Here is a 17,241-nt window from a genome sequence, read left to right on the forward strand (position 1 = left end):
TACGTAATACATGAACATCAATATTATAAACATTTGTTGTAATGTTGTTTTGTGATCATGAATATACTTTATTCTTTTAAAGCAGATTTGTGAAGAGTACCTGACTATAGTAAATCTAAATAGATAATAAACACTGATCGATTATAATAAGAAAAGATTGTTTCTAAAAGCGTTGATAAGAGGTTAGGGCCCATATGTTAGGGGTTTATATCCCGCTTGATTTTGATCACACGATCTTTATTGTATCCAAAGTTACCAATGCTCATACAAACTATTGAAACATTAATCATCTTGATATTGACTAAACTAAAGTATGCCGAGGATAAAGTAAAATATATTTTCTGTACGAGTACTCTCAGTACTTTGACGATTTTCCTTATTGGCCGTTAACATCTACTGGCGTAATGGCTTCTGTCAGTGCCTTCTTACTTCAGCTTGGTTATAATGCCCAACAGTGGAGTAAACTTTTCATAATTTTGGTTTCATCATTAATTCTGGGTGATGAACTTGTATACCCAGCAGTTTGTATTGTGGAAATCCTCAATGCAAGTATAAATCATGAACAATAGGAAAAATATAGAAGATGCGACGGCGAAGCGCGAAGATGCGAAGACGAAAGTGCTAAGTTGCGAAGGCGAGGAAGTGATATTACTATTGCTTCTTCGCCTTTGCAACTTCGCACTCTCGCCTTCGAAACTTAAATCGCGCTTTCACCTCTTTAGCTTACCGAGACGAAGTCAATGGGAGCATATGCTATACCCCCGGCGTCGGCGTCCGGAGCTGGTTAAAGTTTTAGTTGCAGCTATTGTATCTAAGCTATTACTTGTCCTCTCTTCACCAAAATTACATGAATGATGCATCTGGACCTACTCAATCTGGTTCCTAACTTTCAGATGCTGGAGGAGGTTTAGGTTTTTGGAGCAGGTTAAAGTTTTTAGTTGCAGGTGCCCTTTAATAGCAGTATCTAAGTTACTGCTGCAGGTCCGAACTTCACCAAACTTGCATGGATACTGATACTGCATCTTATGATACTGATGCACCAGACAGGCTTGAGTGCTGAATCTGAGCTATAGGTTTCGGATGCTGGAGGAGGTTAAGGTTTTTGGAGCTGGTTAAAGTTTTTGTTGCAGGTGCCCTCTAATGATTATATCTTAGTTACTACTGGTCCTTTCTTCATTAAACTTGTATGGATGGTGCGTCTTATGATAATGATGCACCTGACAGGCTTGAATGCTGAATCAGAGCCATAGGTTTATGATTCTTGATGAGGTTTAGTTTTTTTGAACAGGTCACATGTTTTATAGATGATAGCTTGCATAGTTGATTTAACTATATTATAAATGAAACGTAGATGTTGCTTTAGATGCCTGATCACCATTATCAAGAATGCTAGAGGAATCTCCTACCTCACTTAAACCTGCTTGAAAGATAGATGTGGTTGTTGTTAAATGATGTAACATGATTCCTATGATATAGTATTGTATGATTTAAACACTATTGTTTAATAGGATGCAATATAATACCATATGTTATATTGTAAAACGTTATATGATACGATGAAATATTGTATCAATTTTTTTTATGATGTGATATTGTATCGGGGTGTTGTTATGTATAATATTGATTTTTATGATACAATATTATAAAATATCGTATCATACGATATTGTATAATATGATATTGGTTTTTATGATAGTTTATTATATCACATGAAATTGTATTTTATGATATTTTAATATATATTATTGTATCATATGATACAATGTGTATAATATGATTGTATTATATAATATTTTACTTTATCCCATGATATTGTATCATTTGATATGATACAATGTTGTATCAAATATGATTCAGTATCATGCAATACAATATCATACTATAATATTTACATTCACTTTCTTTCCCTCTATTAAATTGCATTGGTTGGTTTGAGTGATATTTACACACAACACAGAAGATCCAATCATCAAATCTGGTGCGTATGAATACATTTAGTATTCTTTCAGTGTTTCTTGAAGAACAGGAACTGACTCTTCTCGCGACTTCAAACCGGATAACGACCTGTTATTATACTTACGCTGATAAATATTTCATTGATGTAAATATATTTTGACAGTTAAATGAATTCAATTGATTCATTTCTTAGTTTACCAAGAGAAAATTCATTAAATTACAGAAAGAAAAATAAAATTGTGTTATTAGAATTTAAAACGCTGTGCACTATTTTTGTCAGCATATTTCGGCTGTTCCAGTGGCTATTCCGTTAATTTCGCATAACTCGTTGAATAAGACAGAGCTTTTAACAAACAAATCATATTTATTTTTGCGGGAAGGAAATACATGTTAAAAAACCGTAAATATAAGCATTGATTCATTATTTTTTGAAAACTGCAACGATGAGTCCAAACAAACTTCCATAACGCGCTAGCGCGCGTTATACAATTTGAATGCACAAATCGTTGCAGTTATGAGACCACATCTTTCAAAAAATAATGATTCAATGCTTAATTACATGTATACAATATAATATCATATGTTTCAATGTTATGATGTATTATTGCAATATGATATTGTTTCATATAATACTATATTGTATTATGTTTTATGATATTCTATTATTTGATCAAATACGATTATAATGTATATCACAATACAATGTCATATCATACGTTACTATTTCATATCTCACAATTTTTTACGGTATTTAATGGTTTTATATGATATATATTGTAAGTATGATAAGATCGATGCAATTTTAATTTTATATTATTGTATTAATTAACATATGGACATATGATTATTATACGATTTTTTAACAGATGATATACGATATTGTGTCAAAACAAAATCCATGAATATCCAAGATCATAAAGGATGGTTTTCATAAATGATAAAGGTGGTCTAATAAAGGTGATGCCTCACAAAGGTGATGCCTTGTCTCAGTGAGCTTTGTAATCTGTGATTACCTATGTTTTATAATTGCGGAGCTCTCAATCGTTTAAAGGGTTCCGAGACATATTTTGGGAAATTTTTAAATAAAATTAATAAAATTAAATTATCCAGGGGGATAGGGTCCGGACTCCCTCTTCCGTTTTACTGCGTAAAATTATTTTTATTGAATTTTCCGGGAGCGGACCCCCTCTCCCCCTCTAGATCCATGCATGAGCAAGGAGTGTCGCATAATGGAATTAGAACGTTACTGTGTTTGGTCCACGGTAAACAGACGGCTGGTAAGCGACAGGAATCTAGATGTGCATATGTACACATTATGGCGGACATAAAATTTAGTGTGGTGTAGATAATGATTAGGCAAAGCCAGCACTGGTAAACATATATGTTACATGTACACATTAAAATATCTATAAACATTCATAGTAAGCGCGATGGTCAAGCGCATGCGTACCAATAATAGCATGGATTAATCGGAAAACCTTAGCGAGTACGGTGCCTGTATTAAATTCTATGTAATCGACCGAGACTTCCTGAATGCAATCAAAAAAGGCGAAGGCGAAAGTGCGAAGATGCGAAGGCCAGAGTGTAAAGTTGGGTAGGAGCGATAGTGGTATCCTTCGCCTTCGCACCTTCGCACTTTAGGCATCACATCTTCTCGCTTCGTCGTCGCATCTTCGCACTTTTGCTCTTTCGCCTTAGCACTATCGCCCTTGCAACTTAGGTCAAAGTGGCCCTATCGGAACACCATAGATATATGTAAATGTAATTGTTAAAGATGACAACCATACCCCGATGCAATACCTCAATATCTTGTTATAACGGAAGGATTTTTATTTTCTAAGATATATACCCCTTCTTTCACTTTAAGTTTATTTGAATATGAATTATAATTTCTGTTACTTTCTGTAAACTGCAGCAGTAAAAATTACAATATTGTAAAGACTATTTCACAAATAATAATAAAAATATAATGAAAAATTTTAATCTACAAGGGGGTCATTATTCTACAGGGGTCACTATTCTTCATGTGGAGTGTGCTCATTTTTATGAAAATGACACTTATTCTTCAGGCAAAGGGGTCATTTTTCTACGTAGAATAATGACCGGGGGTCATTTTTCTACGTAGAATAATGACCGGGGGAGGGGGGTCATTTTTCTACGTAGAAAAATGACCCCCGGGGAATAATGACGGGGGTCATTATTCTTCATTACACCGGCGTAACTGGAAGTAAGCCACTTTGTAATTAATTCAAATTTACATTGTGCACAATTGCGAATTAGTATGTGCATATGCTTCTACAGACTGAAATAAAAAATTGAATTTTACTAGTAGTGGTATGAATTCTATTCAATTTGGAGTGTCAGTAAAATAGTGTCACATTTAAAAACATATATCAGCGTATCAAACTATCGATTGATTGCATGTGGGCATCCAGACGAATAGCAAAGGGGGGGGGGGACTTTTGTTTTTAAGGAAGGAGTCTTTTCTGGTTTTCGACTTGTCAAATGTAAATTTGGTTAATTTCCATTAAATCAAGATGAAAGGAAATTAAAATAGTATATTTTTCTTTCTTTTTTACAATCATACAACTTGGCATAGAAATAGTAATCAATATTAAGAATCTAACAAGGACTATATTTTTGGCGGAATATTGGATTAATGAGTCTGTTTTAGCATTTTTTAAACAATAACATTAATGTTGGATTTTTTAATTAATGTGAACTAATGATATGATACTTGAGTTTCAGAATTTATTTTTAAAATAAGATTTGCTTATCAAATTCCATTTTTATATGGTTTTTAAAGCGCCCATTCTATACATTGATTTGTGCGAAAAAATCACTAAAATCTATTTTTCTCTCTTATTAAATGGTCAATATTTTAGATTTTCTGTCAATTTATTTCTCTGTATAAAGTATTCATAATACATAAAAAATCAGAAATATTTTAATATTGAAAGCATAAAAAAATAATAAAAATATATTCAAAATTTAAGAAAATTAAAGAAAATGCGGGCAAAGCCATATCAATTTTAGTTTCAATTTTTATTCCAATAACATGCAATATTTATTCCAATTTAGTAGTATCAGCTGATAGACCTTCTGATAATCTATCATTTCATTGAAGAATAGAATCTTCATATCTTAAACAGATGTATACATAACTGCAAAGAAATACATGTATTTTATCATCCGTTAAGTTGAGAAAAAAGGGTAGTGACCTTGACCTGACTTTTATGTAAAAACAAGGAGGTCAAATTTGATGAAACTAATATAATCATTTAATTATATGATCTGTTTTACTATGTCAAAATTTCATGAATTTCCTGTGATAAGAAATATGTTTCATAACGAGAATACTTCCTTAAATGAAGTTTAGAATCCCTCAGAGAAGGTTTTTTGAAAACACGTGAGTGCATGGGCACCTGAGCACATGTAATAAACAACAAAATACACTAATAAAGCATTGAGTTTGCTCTTAAAGTGTACATGTAGAGATTTTTTAATAAATCCAATTGTTTGATGCAGTCAACTTAAGAGATTTGCGTAATCTAAGAACATCTATTTATAAAAGCAGAAACATAAATGACATTTTGTGTTATTTATGTCTCTGATAAAAGTATGTAACTAGACAATTTTACTATTTGTAGGTTTGTGTATATTAAAACATTTGCTTTTTTCCTGTTAATGTATACATTTCACCAAATGAGTACACGCTGATTTTACTTGTTTATAACTGACAGTGTATAGTTGTTTAGTAATACAGAAGAGAAATTGATAAGAAGTGGGGTATTCAAAGTAAGCGTTTATATCACCCCTCGAGTGTGGTTTTATCTGTTTGAGAATATGAAAGCTATTCCGTTAAAATTGATCAAAAAGACCAAATTTCTTAACGCGTATGTATTTAAAATATTTATTATTACATCGCAAAACCGACTGTTAAATCAAAGCTATACCACCCTTGGCTGCAGAGTAAGAGAATCGTAACTGAGGCAATCGCAATTTATCGGGCCTGTTACCGACAAGCGGTGAAACAACCTCAAATGTATTATGTAGGTATTCATGACATCCCTCCTTTCATGAAAGTTTATATATATACGGAACATCTTATAGGTAATCTGTTGAGATACAAGTTAGACTTTATTAAATAACATTTATCCTAAAATAAAAGGCTGTCTAGCCGACACCTTATATGATTTATACCTTTTTACTGCTATAAGAACGATAGCAAGTTGATTGTCCGAATAGTAAATAGGTATTTTGAAAATACTGAAGAAAACTTTGTCGGCGATTCAGATTTTCTTGATAGTAGACAAATTAGATTTATAGGACTTTGAATTTAACGTAGCGACTTCGATTACATTTGTCTCAATGGCTATTGGGACGGACACTATTTCACTTTAGAATAGCATGTTTTTTTCGTTGTAATCGTAAAAATTATATACAGTCAACTGTTGTATATCAAGGTGTTCCTCGCTCTGCCGGAAAGGCTCGAGTAGTTACGTATCTGCTTTGCCTGAAGATATCAAACATGTGACAAGTACATTTATATAGTTTTCAAGACTGCCAATTGATTGAAACCAAAAATTCATTTATAGTGGTATCATACATTACGTGCATTTTATGGTGATTCACCAGTCTTTATGAGTTTGGTTTGTATTCATCCATTCTTTAACCACATGCACTGCATTTATATAAAAACTAAAGCAATTATAGTTTTATATGAACTTTATTTGTGGTGCACAAAATCAAAGAATATTACTTAAAATTTACAACAACAAAAAACAAAACAAAAAAAACCCCCACAGTTAACTGCAAATATATTTATAGAATACGAGCTAAAATTAAAAAGCATGAATAAATAAGCCTCAAAAATGCCTTACAAAAGACCAAATGGATAGTAAATATTTTCAAATCCAAGTAATATAATTTTTTCTGGCACTCTGTATGATAATTGTGAAAACCTTATCGACGATATACCGTAAATAAAATCTAAGCCAAGCACTCAGAGGGCCTAAATTTTGATATATTAGATCTTATGGGTATAAATCCAGCCTCATTATTTAATTTCGGGACAAATTACGAGACAAGTTAAAACATGCGCAAAAATAGTTAGATGCACATTTTCTTCTGGAATTTCTACTGTTTACGACATTGATGTTTTGACACAACTAGCAGAGTTTTCCAATTATAAATTAATGTTTGAAATTTTAAGCGTTTTGCTTAAAATAGCGAAGATTTACACGTGGTTTTTTTTACACTTTTCCCAAAAACTTCTCTACAAGGTGGGTTTAAAAGACCCTATTTTCTACAAAATTTATGTTAATAAAAGTGTTCTGTTTTCACGCTGTTCATGATAATAAAATGATGATAAAGACCATTAAAATATAATTTCTGTAGAATGTATATAATTAAAAGTGTTCTGGTTTGACGTTGTGCTGAATTCACGTTGAGTTCTCAAAAACAAAGTTATGATGATAAACAACGGTTCCAAACTGTGAACGTGAAAAATAAGCAGCAGGCCTACCGTCAGGATACACCCTCGCTACCACGTATCCATTCTCTGCAGGACGGACGGGAAGGTTTGCGGGAATATGTTTGGAGTTCATGTTCTTCCTTTTCCGTTTAAGCATTAACAGTATAATAACTACAACAACAGTCATGACAAGAACTCCACAAAACAGACCAGCAAGGAGAAGGATGGGTAACCTGTTCCGGTCATCGTGGGTATGTTGAGAATTTTTCTCTGTTAATAAGTCAGGAAAAAATGAAATTATTATATAATTTTTCAACATACAACAACACTCTAAATGTTCCCTCGTTGTTTTCCTACATTAAATTGATTGATGACTAAATTCAGTCTTAAAACATTCTATTCAATTGAATTTTGAATGTAATCACATGAACAATAATGGAAAAAAAAATTAAAATATTTACAAAGAGTCTTTAATTATATTAATTCGAAGCGTCACCAAATTTTGTATCATTTTTTTTATTCACAGCAAAAATGTGATCTTTGTGTTTTCATCGTCAGGTTTTAGAAAATGTTACAGTTTCTATTTTTGGGGGTTAATTTTGATCCAGATTTCAGCCCAATGTTCAAATTCACACTGGAATGATATTGATTTTATTATTATCTACGTATGAACTTATTTCAGTTGACGATTTGTTGTATATATACCTTTTTTATTTGAATTTGGAGGGTGGTTTTCTTTTATGCCAAAATAGCAGTCTCTCCTGGAAGTGCAATATTCTTCAGACAAAGGAGTAAAGTTTTCTGCTCTTGAGCACCAGCTACAACCAGCTGATTTGAAACACTCACTGGAAGTATAAGATTGTGACACAATTGAAGCTTAGACTTTCATTTTATTATATAACACGATTAAAATATAGTATATGAAGTATTTGAGAAAAATATTTCATAATGTCATTATTTCAAAATATTTCTTAAGATATAAGACTTAAAGTTTCCTTAAACATTAACTTAACTTATATGCATTTTTCTTCAATAAAATAAATATGACTAGAACTATTACACAAATGTTTTAAGAATATGTGCGTTCTGTACACCAATGGCCTACTAACTGTCATACTGTAAATTTTGAATAACTGGGTGGGTGCATAAATACAAAATTTACACCCACTCAGTAATTTCAAAATTTACAATACGACATAACTAAGGAAATCCCAGTATATGGGTAATCTTACTGTCAGCAATTTGTTGCGGGTCGTACTCTAGAACCATTTTTCAAAAGGTAAAACCTATATGTACTGTTCAAGATCAATAAATTGTTATGCAAGACTATAAATTAGTTGATAAGGGTTAAATTTATCTTTGAGGAATTGCGAAAATTCCCCCATTTTGTACTCACATGTAAAAATTTTATATTCTTTAAAACTAATTAGTAATACTTAGAATACATGTAGTAAATAACCTAACGCTACAGTGTTGATTAGTGTCTTATATAGAGGGATCTTAGAGCTATTCTGCAACGGTTTGAACTGGAATTACTACATTATTCATGCTATTCTGCTGTAAAACTGACATAAATATACAAAATATATAATTATTCTGATCTAATCTGATTATTAACTTACCGTCTTTGCATACTTTTTCTAGTACAATTGGGATCGAAACATAGTTGAAGGGCCCGGTCGGTTTCGTGTGGCAGTTCTATTGCGGTTTGGGAGGAACTCGAAGGACACAGAGGCGTGTCACTGTAATTATGTGGATTAAGTATGTTAGCATTTGAACACCTGTCAAACAGCTCCATTCTGACTCTTCTATAACAGACAAGTTCGAAAATTTGACGAAAATGCATTGTTTTTCATTGTCAAAGGCAGATCGACAGGACATAAACTTACCTCAACAAATTCAAATGGTCTTCGCAGTGGTTGCTAGGGATTTCTTCGAAACATACACATGGGCAGTCAGATTTGCTGCAGTGTTGCTCTTCATTAGTAAATGTGCTGGTGCTCTAAGATTTCAATTGAAGATTTTTTGGGGTAAATGAAAACACACGAACTTGTAACCAATTCTATGCGACGTTGATATAGAACAAATAAGAGTATATTGATAATTATTTTCATTTATTGCTTGAATGTTTGCATGTATAAAGTAATTGTTTGGATATAACCTACAGAGCAACATGTCTCCTGATTGTTGAAATATCGTTGATCTTCCACTACAACGAATAAGTTGCTTTTAGGAACAGGAAGTAGTTTATAGTGCTCCTCAGAATAATTTATTTCTCCTCTATGATGAGATCTTGATACCTGCATATTAAAAACGCCAATGAGTAATGTCTCTATGGTTAAAACAAAACTGTATTTCTTATCATTTGACCGCTTCTTTTCAATGACTTTACCATAAACGAGTAATGTGTTTTCTTTGCAAGAATATCCAAACACGCTCTTCTGGTCATAATGTTGTTTTTCAGCAAATGGTTTGCAATAGCTGGATTCTGTGAAGAAAGTTAAAGAAATCTGAATGCCTTATTTAAGGTTTAAGAAAAGAAATTAAGCTTATATGGCATTACAAATAAAACGTATAGGACCCGTCTTGAGGGTTCTGTTATCTTCCATGCTCCTTGCAATTAAAATTCTTAAGTTCTTATATTTACATTTTGAACTAACAACACTTCCAAGACTGTATTAAATAATCAAACAAAGATATAAGTGAAAATAAGCACATGTTGTAATATACATATACAACATAAAACTACAAAAAAACCCACCTAAAATATAACCATCCGTCCTTAACAATAGCAGAAAAGGCAAGCATAGTTATAACTCAAAAACCAAGGAAATCAGCACAACACGTAATACTACTTTTATCTGATAATTATTACAAAAAAGCGATGAAAGAAACAGATGCAAGACGAAAGGTTACTGAAGGTACCTAACAAAGGAATACACTGAATCAAAGCTGAGGAAAGGTTTTGCCAGACAAATTCCGAAGTAAGTACCCGAGTTCGAAATGTACATTTTCTTGCGCCATTGCTTTCATGTAGATTGATAGTTTTAATGTTACCTATATGGCGGAAATAAAAGTACAATCCAAGAGGAGCGAAATAATTTTCCCATCACGCACTTTTAAAAGTTGAAAGTAAGATAAATTGATATACATGCAATTTGGAAACAAAGCGGTGCAGATCCTTTATGGAAATAAAATAATACTTTTTTTCTTTTTTTCTTTTTTTTTTTTTTACTAAATCTGCTTTACATCCAACAATATAAATGAACCTTTTGTGTAATATGTACTCCTTCAACAGGTGGGACTTTGGTTGAGACGTAAACAAAGTCATCATGCATGGCAATGTAACCAGTATCGTCCATGACAAAGCAGCTGTAATTTATTTTATTATTGAAAGTATTGTTAAGGTCAAGATCTGGTAAATGATCCCAGAGTGTCTTTTTAGTGCTAGAACCATTATGACGTCATAGTTGATTTGATAAATCTTTTCCCGTATTTTACGGTTTTTAAGGAATTATGTAGAAAACAAAACAATATTTTGACATTCTATATTTAATCACGGGAAAAGTGGTCCCGGTACCTATATTCAATTAGAAATCATTTTAAAGAGGAGGTCAAGGGCTTGTTTAATGCCGTTTTTGGAGAGACTGTAAGCATGCTAGATATATTTCATTAGTCAAAAATGGACAAAACTCCGAGATTTGATACTTTTATCCTTCATAGTTCATAGAAAAGTGTTGTATAAAACATGATTTTTATCGTGTTTATCAAAACTTTAAGCCCCGATACACCCTTTGAAACAAAAACATTGTTATGAAGGATCATTAAAAGAATTTATATCTTGAATTTTATAAACCTGTAGGCACCTTTCATTTACTAGATCTTGACCTTGAAAAAAACCCCACTTTTTAAAAATAAAATTAATTTAACATCGTGAATTGAAAAGAAAATCGAATCGTTATTTATCACGTTTTAAAAGTTCCAATTTACTCAAAAGGAATGGATATATATAATATACTTTCATAAATAAAAAAGTTAACTATCACCGAAAAAATGAAGTAACTTTTACTTACTTATAAAAAGTAACTAAGACAGTCCAAATTGTAAATTACAGTTTATTCCTTTACAAAACTTATCCGAAATGAGTTGACAAACCTTGTTGAAAATTCTTTGCAAATTGGGTAAGAATCAGTCAGCAATTGATGGAAATGAGTGATGGAAATGTCAATAGCCATGACCCCAACAACAAAGGAATTATTTTTTGTAATACTGGAAAAGAAACATGGATGTGACGAAACATCAGACAATGTAATTATCAGTTTGAGCATAAATGCGGAAATTTTTTCAGTTTTTGATCAATTCTGGTATCTTAGAACTGGGTATCATATTCAGTTACATTTCTTAGAAAAATGTTTTCTTCAAATTTGCTATGGCTAACGTTTTAACAAGGGCTTTAGAAATTGTGATGACGTGTCCACTTCCCCACTGGTCCAGGTAAGGTCCCGTAACAATGACCCCATCCCTTGATGCCAATGCTTTTTGGAACCTGAAAGTGGAAATCATCATTTCATCAGATACTGGAAAAGGTAAAATAACAATTCAATGAACATTTCAGTTAATATAATGCCTATAATTTTACTATTTTTGAGTTCAATGACAATCACAAACATTAAATCATTGCAATTATGATTGAAGTATATCAATGTAGCATTTATATGAAGATACTCCATGAATGTGGGATCAAGACCATTGTGAAATGTGACCAACGTAGAACATTGTAAAATGTATTAATTTACATCTGCAATTAAAGACGATAACAGCATAAAGCTAATAGTTTACTTATAAAAAAAATAAAGCTCACCATGGCTGTTGTGTATGGTCATAATGATCTGGAATCTGAATACCCGGATACACCCTTAAAACGCCATCTATTGTTCCGATAAAACGCCATATTGTGTCTGAAGAATGCTGGTGAAAATTTAACCACAATTCCTCAGCAAAGTACGTAATGAACACGCTGTCTAGAATTGATGGCTGCAGTAACAGAAAGTGTGATCATATATATTCGATGCTTTTTTACAAAACTTGAGAAAAGAGAACAATAAAATTCTATTTCGTATTGAAACGTAATCACAAACGCTTATTACCATACACTCAATGAATAAACATTCAATTATAAATACAATTTGAAAAGTTTTAAATAATGGTCGATGCCATTGTTCAAAACATTTCAAATTGTATTTATAATCGAAAGTTTATTCATTAAGTTGTAACATAGAAATGTGTAAAAATACAAAAAAAGGAAAAATCATAAAACGACATACTCTTAGTCTGGGATTATCGTCGCTTCCCCAATACAGTTCAGGATCTATAAATGCGGCTGGGGTAAGACTCACAGTTGAAAATTCTGATTGAAGAAAAACAGTTTGTAGCTCATATCAAACACAAAAATTCAAAGATAATCTGATTTTAAAAACTATAAGTTTTATATGATAGAGAACAAAATCCTTCAAAAAGAACAAAAAGAACGTTGAGGATAATTGACAAGAGTTCGACGATAAAAGATGGTGTATTCAGATTATCTGTTAATGGATCACAATTCATTGTCATTATCAAATTATGTTTTCATTTCAAACTTTTGACCATAATAATTCGATTGAAATCTTTTTTATCGTTTGTAGTATCAACATAGAGGAAAAACTATTAGAAAACCAATGCAATTGTACTTGGGAATTTTACATGAAAACATTAAAGAAATTAATCCTGTGTTTCCTTAATATTCCATGATAGCTATGTTCGTTATAATAAGATATTGTATTAATGCATGCTTTGGCCATAAATTTAAGTATTTTACGAATTTTACCAAATAAACGAAAGTTTCTGCCCACTATCATTGATGAAACATCAGAAAAACTTAATATCAATACATTTCATATACATTTTTAGATGTTTTCCGAGAGAGACTAATTCTACCTTTAACTGCTTGTCGATTGAAGTGGCTACACGCCTTTCTGTTGTCTGTAGTGGCGTCACTCCGATGATAATGAAACATTTCCTGTGTAGATGGCGTTATATTGTAGGTAATTGTTCCGTCCCTATCAGCTATAACGACGCACAATGAAAAATTGGTGTGCAAAATCTGAAATATTGAATTAATCATCGTGAGAATGTATACAGTAAAACTAAACGTCATCAATGAAATGGAATTACACAATCTATACACTTGATTACTTGTAATTGAGACATAGTACGTGTACTCACAGGTTCCCAGTATACATTTATCTTCTGTGATAAAGAAGTTTCTCCTTTGGAAAACGCGTTGGTGGTGTATGTAAAGGTTTGCCCCACTTCTCCCCTGCGTATATCAATTTTAAGTGAAATAAGTCGTTTATTTTTTATGTCTTTAAATTGATGTAAAAACATCACTGATCAAACGTACCGCTTCATTGATTCTACGACCGGACCCTTATCGTTTTCAAAGAACCCAATACTTGTGAATTCTTCGTCAGCTTCTAACGAAGAAGCTTTCGATAAGGATGAATGGAGAATTGTTCGTCCTTTTCCGTCAATCATAAAGGCATAAGAATGTTGTTCATTGTAAAATATTACTGGCTCCCTTAAAAAACTCGTGAGGGACATTTCAAGGCACGTTACTCCAAAAACTGTATAGTTTGTATCGTGAAGTTGCTTGCAGACAAACATATAAGGCATATAAGCTAAAAAAAAAAAAAAAAAAGAAAAGTTGAAGATACTTAGCATATAAAATAATTCTTTTTTTTTAATGAATAACTCTTTGATTGTAAATATAGAGTTCAATTTTTACTTGATAAAAAGTTCTGTCACAATTTTACAAATTACCTTTTTGCAAATGCTTGTATTGCTTAAAGATGATAGTTGCTACATCGTTTTCTTTACTCACGAATTCCCTATAGTAGAATCCAATCTCATCCTTCAGTTTTGTAGGATCAACAACGTGTTTGAAAGTACCTTTCTTTAAAAAGATTTTTGAATGAACAAATAGCAATGGATAAATATATTAATAAAAACAAAATTAATACGTTTGTAACACAGTTTTTAAAACGTGCGAATACTGTGGTTTCATTAATATTCGTGGGGATCAATTTTGGTGGTGGATTCAGTGAAAATCACAGTTTTAGGGATATGTGAGTTCGTGGCCAATTATCTTATCAATACAAAATGTTACTAAAAATTGCATTTAAATGAACATTTGTTTTCGCGAATCAGTTAACAACGAAAACCACGAAAAATGGTATTCAACGAATTATGTTGAAACCACAGTAATAAAACTTACTTTGATTTCTCCGTACTCTGGGTAACTATATACCTGCCATGCCATATTTCGTAGAACGGAAAGTGACGTTAAATTCCAAGCTATAATAAAATATAAATTAAACAACACCTTATAAAGGCGTTATAATCATGATTATAAAGGTGTTTTAATTGTATGTCTAATAATGGAAATATTATATACTTGTATTGCAAATATTGTTCATTTACATTGTCCAATGGCATAGGTAAATACAGCGACTTTATTCTTCAGGATTTTATTTTCCTCAGCAATAACTTTGACTGGATCTCCTCCAATGGTTGGTAATCCATCGGATAAAAACAAAATAACCTGTTCTAAAACCAACAAAATTAACTTAATTTTCGTGATCCATTTTGCAAAATTTAATCTACGAGATGAAAAGTAAATGAAATTAAAAAAGAACAATGTCCTTATTAACATTCTAGTTTCATGAAAATGTACATGCAATTTATGCCAAAATAATCGAAATCACCTCGTTTTTCGCCTCTGAAGCTGTAATTAGAATTTCTGAAGAACTGAAAAGCATCACGCAGGGCCAATTCGTAATTGCATCTAGCTCCCGTTTGAATCTGCTGAATAATGTTCTGGTAAAATCTAATATTTTCTATCGACGCTTTGACTAATTTTGTTCCCACACATTTCCTGATAGAGACACCCGGAACTACTGTTCCTGTATCAAACACAATTACCCCAACCTAAAAAATAAATTAAAAAAGAATAATGTTTTAATTTACAAACATACCTTCCTTTCTAAACAATTGATGTAACTAACTGTCGTTTTTGAAAAAAATAACGAGCACTTTAGAATTACATTTTGAAAGTACATTGTTAAAATTTATAGAACGTTCAATAAATGCAGAGAAGCTAGTGTTCGTTTCTTCTCACATAACTTAACTTGGTAATGGACTACCCAATGGTCCAAAACAAAGCGTAAACTATGCTTTATTAGACAGTCTGAAGATCGTCGATCAATGCACTACTATTGTCGATCAATCGACTGAGAAATCAATGAGGATTAATAATCCTGTGCGGTCAAAAATTTATGTTTTGATATCAAACTAATAATGTCAAAAAAATAAAAATAAATAAGAACAATTAAAGTAAATCGCCTTTTATATAGACTATTCAAAGAAAAATGAGAATCGTTTATGTCAGTTGTAGTTATTCTTCCTAGCAGAAGTCAATGACCTTAAACACAGTGCAGGGAAATAGGTGGCATTTGCGCAACTTTTACGTCGTGGTTTCCTAAGAAATCATATTAATTATGATAGATCATTGCCTAGAGTGTATATGTATTCACATTATTTTGTTAAGCGTGATTTACCCGTGATATATTTACTCTTGAATACTAAGTACCTCATAGTAAATGAAATTTCCCAGGAAAAAATAGTTTTCTTATCGGAGATAATGATGGTCATGTATTTTCATATAAAAAAGAGAATATAAACTTAAGTTCATTCCCTCTATATAGAGATATAGATCTGACAAAAAAGTTGCTAAAAGTATTTCATTATTTAAATAAAATATACAATTTTTTGTTCAAATCCTATCGGAATTTGAATTTTTAATTCCAAAAAAATGATTACAAATCAAACTGAATTATATTCATTCAGGATGTTTTATAAATATTACTATCTTACCTGACAGGTTTAATCTACCCAAAACAAATTCAGTGATTTAAAACTCTTATAAATGGTAATGGTCAGTCATACGCTTAATTGGATTTTAAAAGGCGCTGATGGGCGAGGTATGGCGGCAGGTCAGATTGCAAAAATTCCAGATAAGTACTAGGATGAATATCTGGCACAGTGCTCTATTGATAGTCCCCTTCACGATAACTTTCGCCAAGGCAAAATGACATACTAGTAGTTTTGTGAAATATGACGTAACGTCAATTGTTTCAATTACGTCATTTAATTATCTAACTACTAAAATTTCGGCAAAGTATATAAATTTGCCATGCACGTAGCGGTTGTCGTGAGAGTGTCTTTGAGTCTTTTTTTTAGTCAATGAGGTAAATTCAATTTTTTTTTCCCAAACCACTATTCAGTTAAGGTTTTGCTAAAAATCATATATTCTTAACAAGTGTACGTACCCTATCGTTTTCATTTAGCGTGTCCAGTAAACTAGTTACTGCATCAATGGTAATTTGCAGCAAAGATCTGTTACCATGGAGCCTCGCCATTGATCCTGACCGATCAATGACAATCACTATGTCCTTTGGTACCGGACTAACCGCTGAGATGTACATTTTTCTGTAAAAAGGTAAAAGGTATGTAGAACTTCTGAGAATCTGTTGTAAAACTAAGATTCTAAAATGAGGGGAAGGGTGAATTGACAACGCAACATTTTCACAGCTCACGTGAGCTTTTCTGATCATGTGTATCTTGTCCATTCCTATGTCTGTCCGTTTAAAAACCTTTCACATTTTCGACTTCTAGAACCGCAGGGTCAATATCAAAGGACCTTAGCACAAAAT

General features: G+C 32.0%; 2 protein-coding genes across 2 annotated transcripts; both read right to left on the reverse strand.

The window, feature by feature from the left end:
• Nucleotides 1-6,796: 6,796 nt before the first annotated feature.
• Nucleotides 6,797-10,800, reverse strand: LOC136275713 (VWFA and cache domain-containing protein 1-like). Its single transcript, XM_066085518.1, has 7 exons — nt 10,702-10,800; nt 9,825-9,920; nt 9,598-9,732; nt 9,322-9,434; nt 9,055-9,174; nt 8,138-8,277; nt 6,797-7,702 (listed from the first exon to the last, which is right to left on the reverse strand). Exons 1-7 carry the CDS (start codon nt 10,792-10,794, stop codon nt 7,401-7,403), a joined length of 999 nt encoding a protein of 332 aa, XP_065941590.1. The 5' UTR covers nt 10,795-10,800; the 3' UTR covers nt 6,797-7,400.
• Nucleotides 10,801-11,772: 972 nt separating this feature from the next.
• Nucleotides 11,773-17,012, reverse strand: LOC105322728 (VWFA and cache domain-containing protein 1). Its single transcript, XM_066085519.1, has 10 exons — nt 16,858-17,012; nt 15,235-15,457; nt 14,951-15,076; nt 14,745-14,824; nt 14,291-14,423; nt 13,694-14,148; nt 13,406-13,571; nt 12,757-12,839; nt 12,294-12,466; nt 11,773-11,978 (listed from the first exon to the last, which is right to left on the reverse strand). Exons 1-6 carry the CDS (start codon nt 16,945-16,947, stop codon nt 13,862-13,864), a joined length of 939 nt encoding a protein of 312 aa, XP_065941591.1. The 5' UTR covers nt 16,948-17,012; the 3' UTR covers nt 11,773-11,978; nt 12,294-12,466; nt 12,757-12,839; nt 13,406-13,571; nt 13,694-13,861.
• Nucleotides 17,013-17,241: the final 229 nt, after the last annotated feature.

This window comes from Magallana gigas, chromosome 5 (assembly GCF_963853765.1).
Source record: "Magallana gigas chromosome 5, xbMagGiga1.1, whole genome shotgun sequence".
In the NCBI taxonomy this organism is placed as follows: Eukaryota; Metazoa; Mollusca; class Bivalvia; order Ostreida; family Ostreidae; genus Magallana; species Magallana gigas.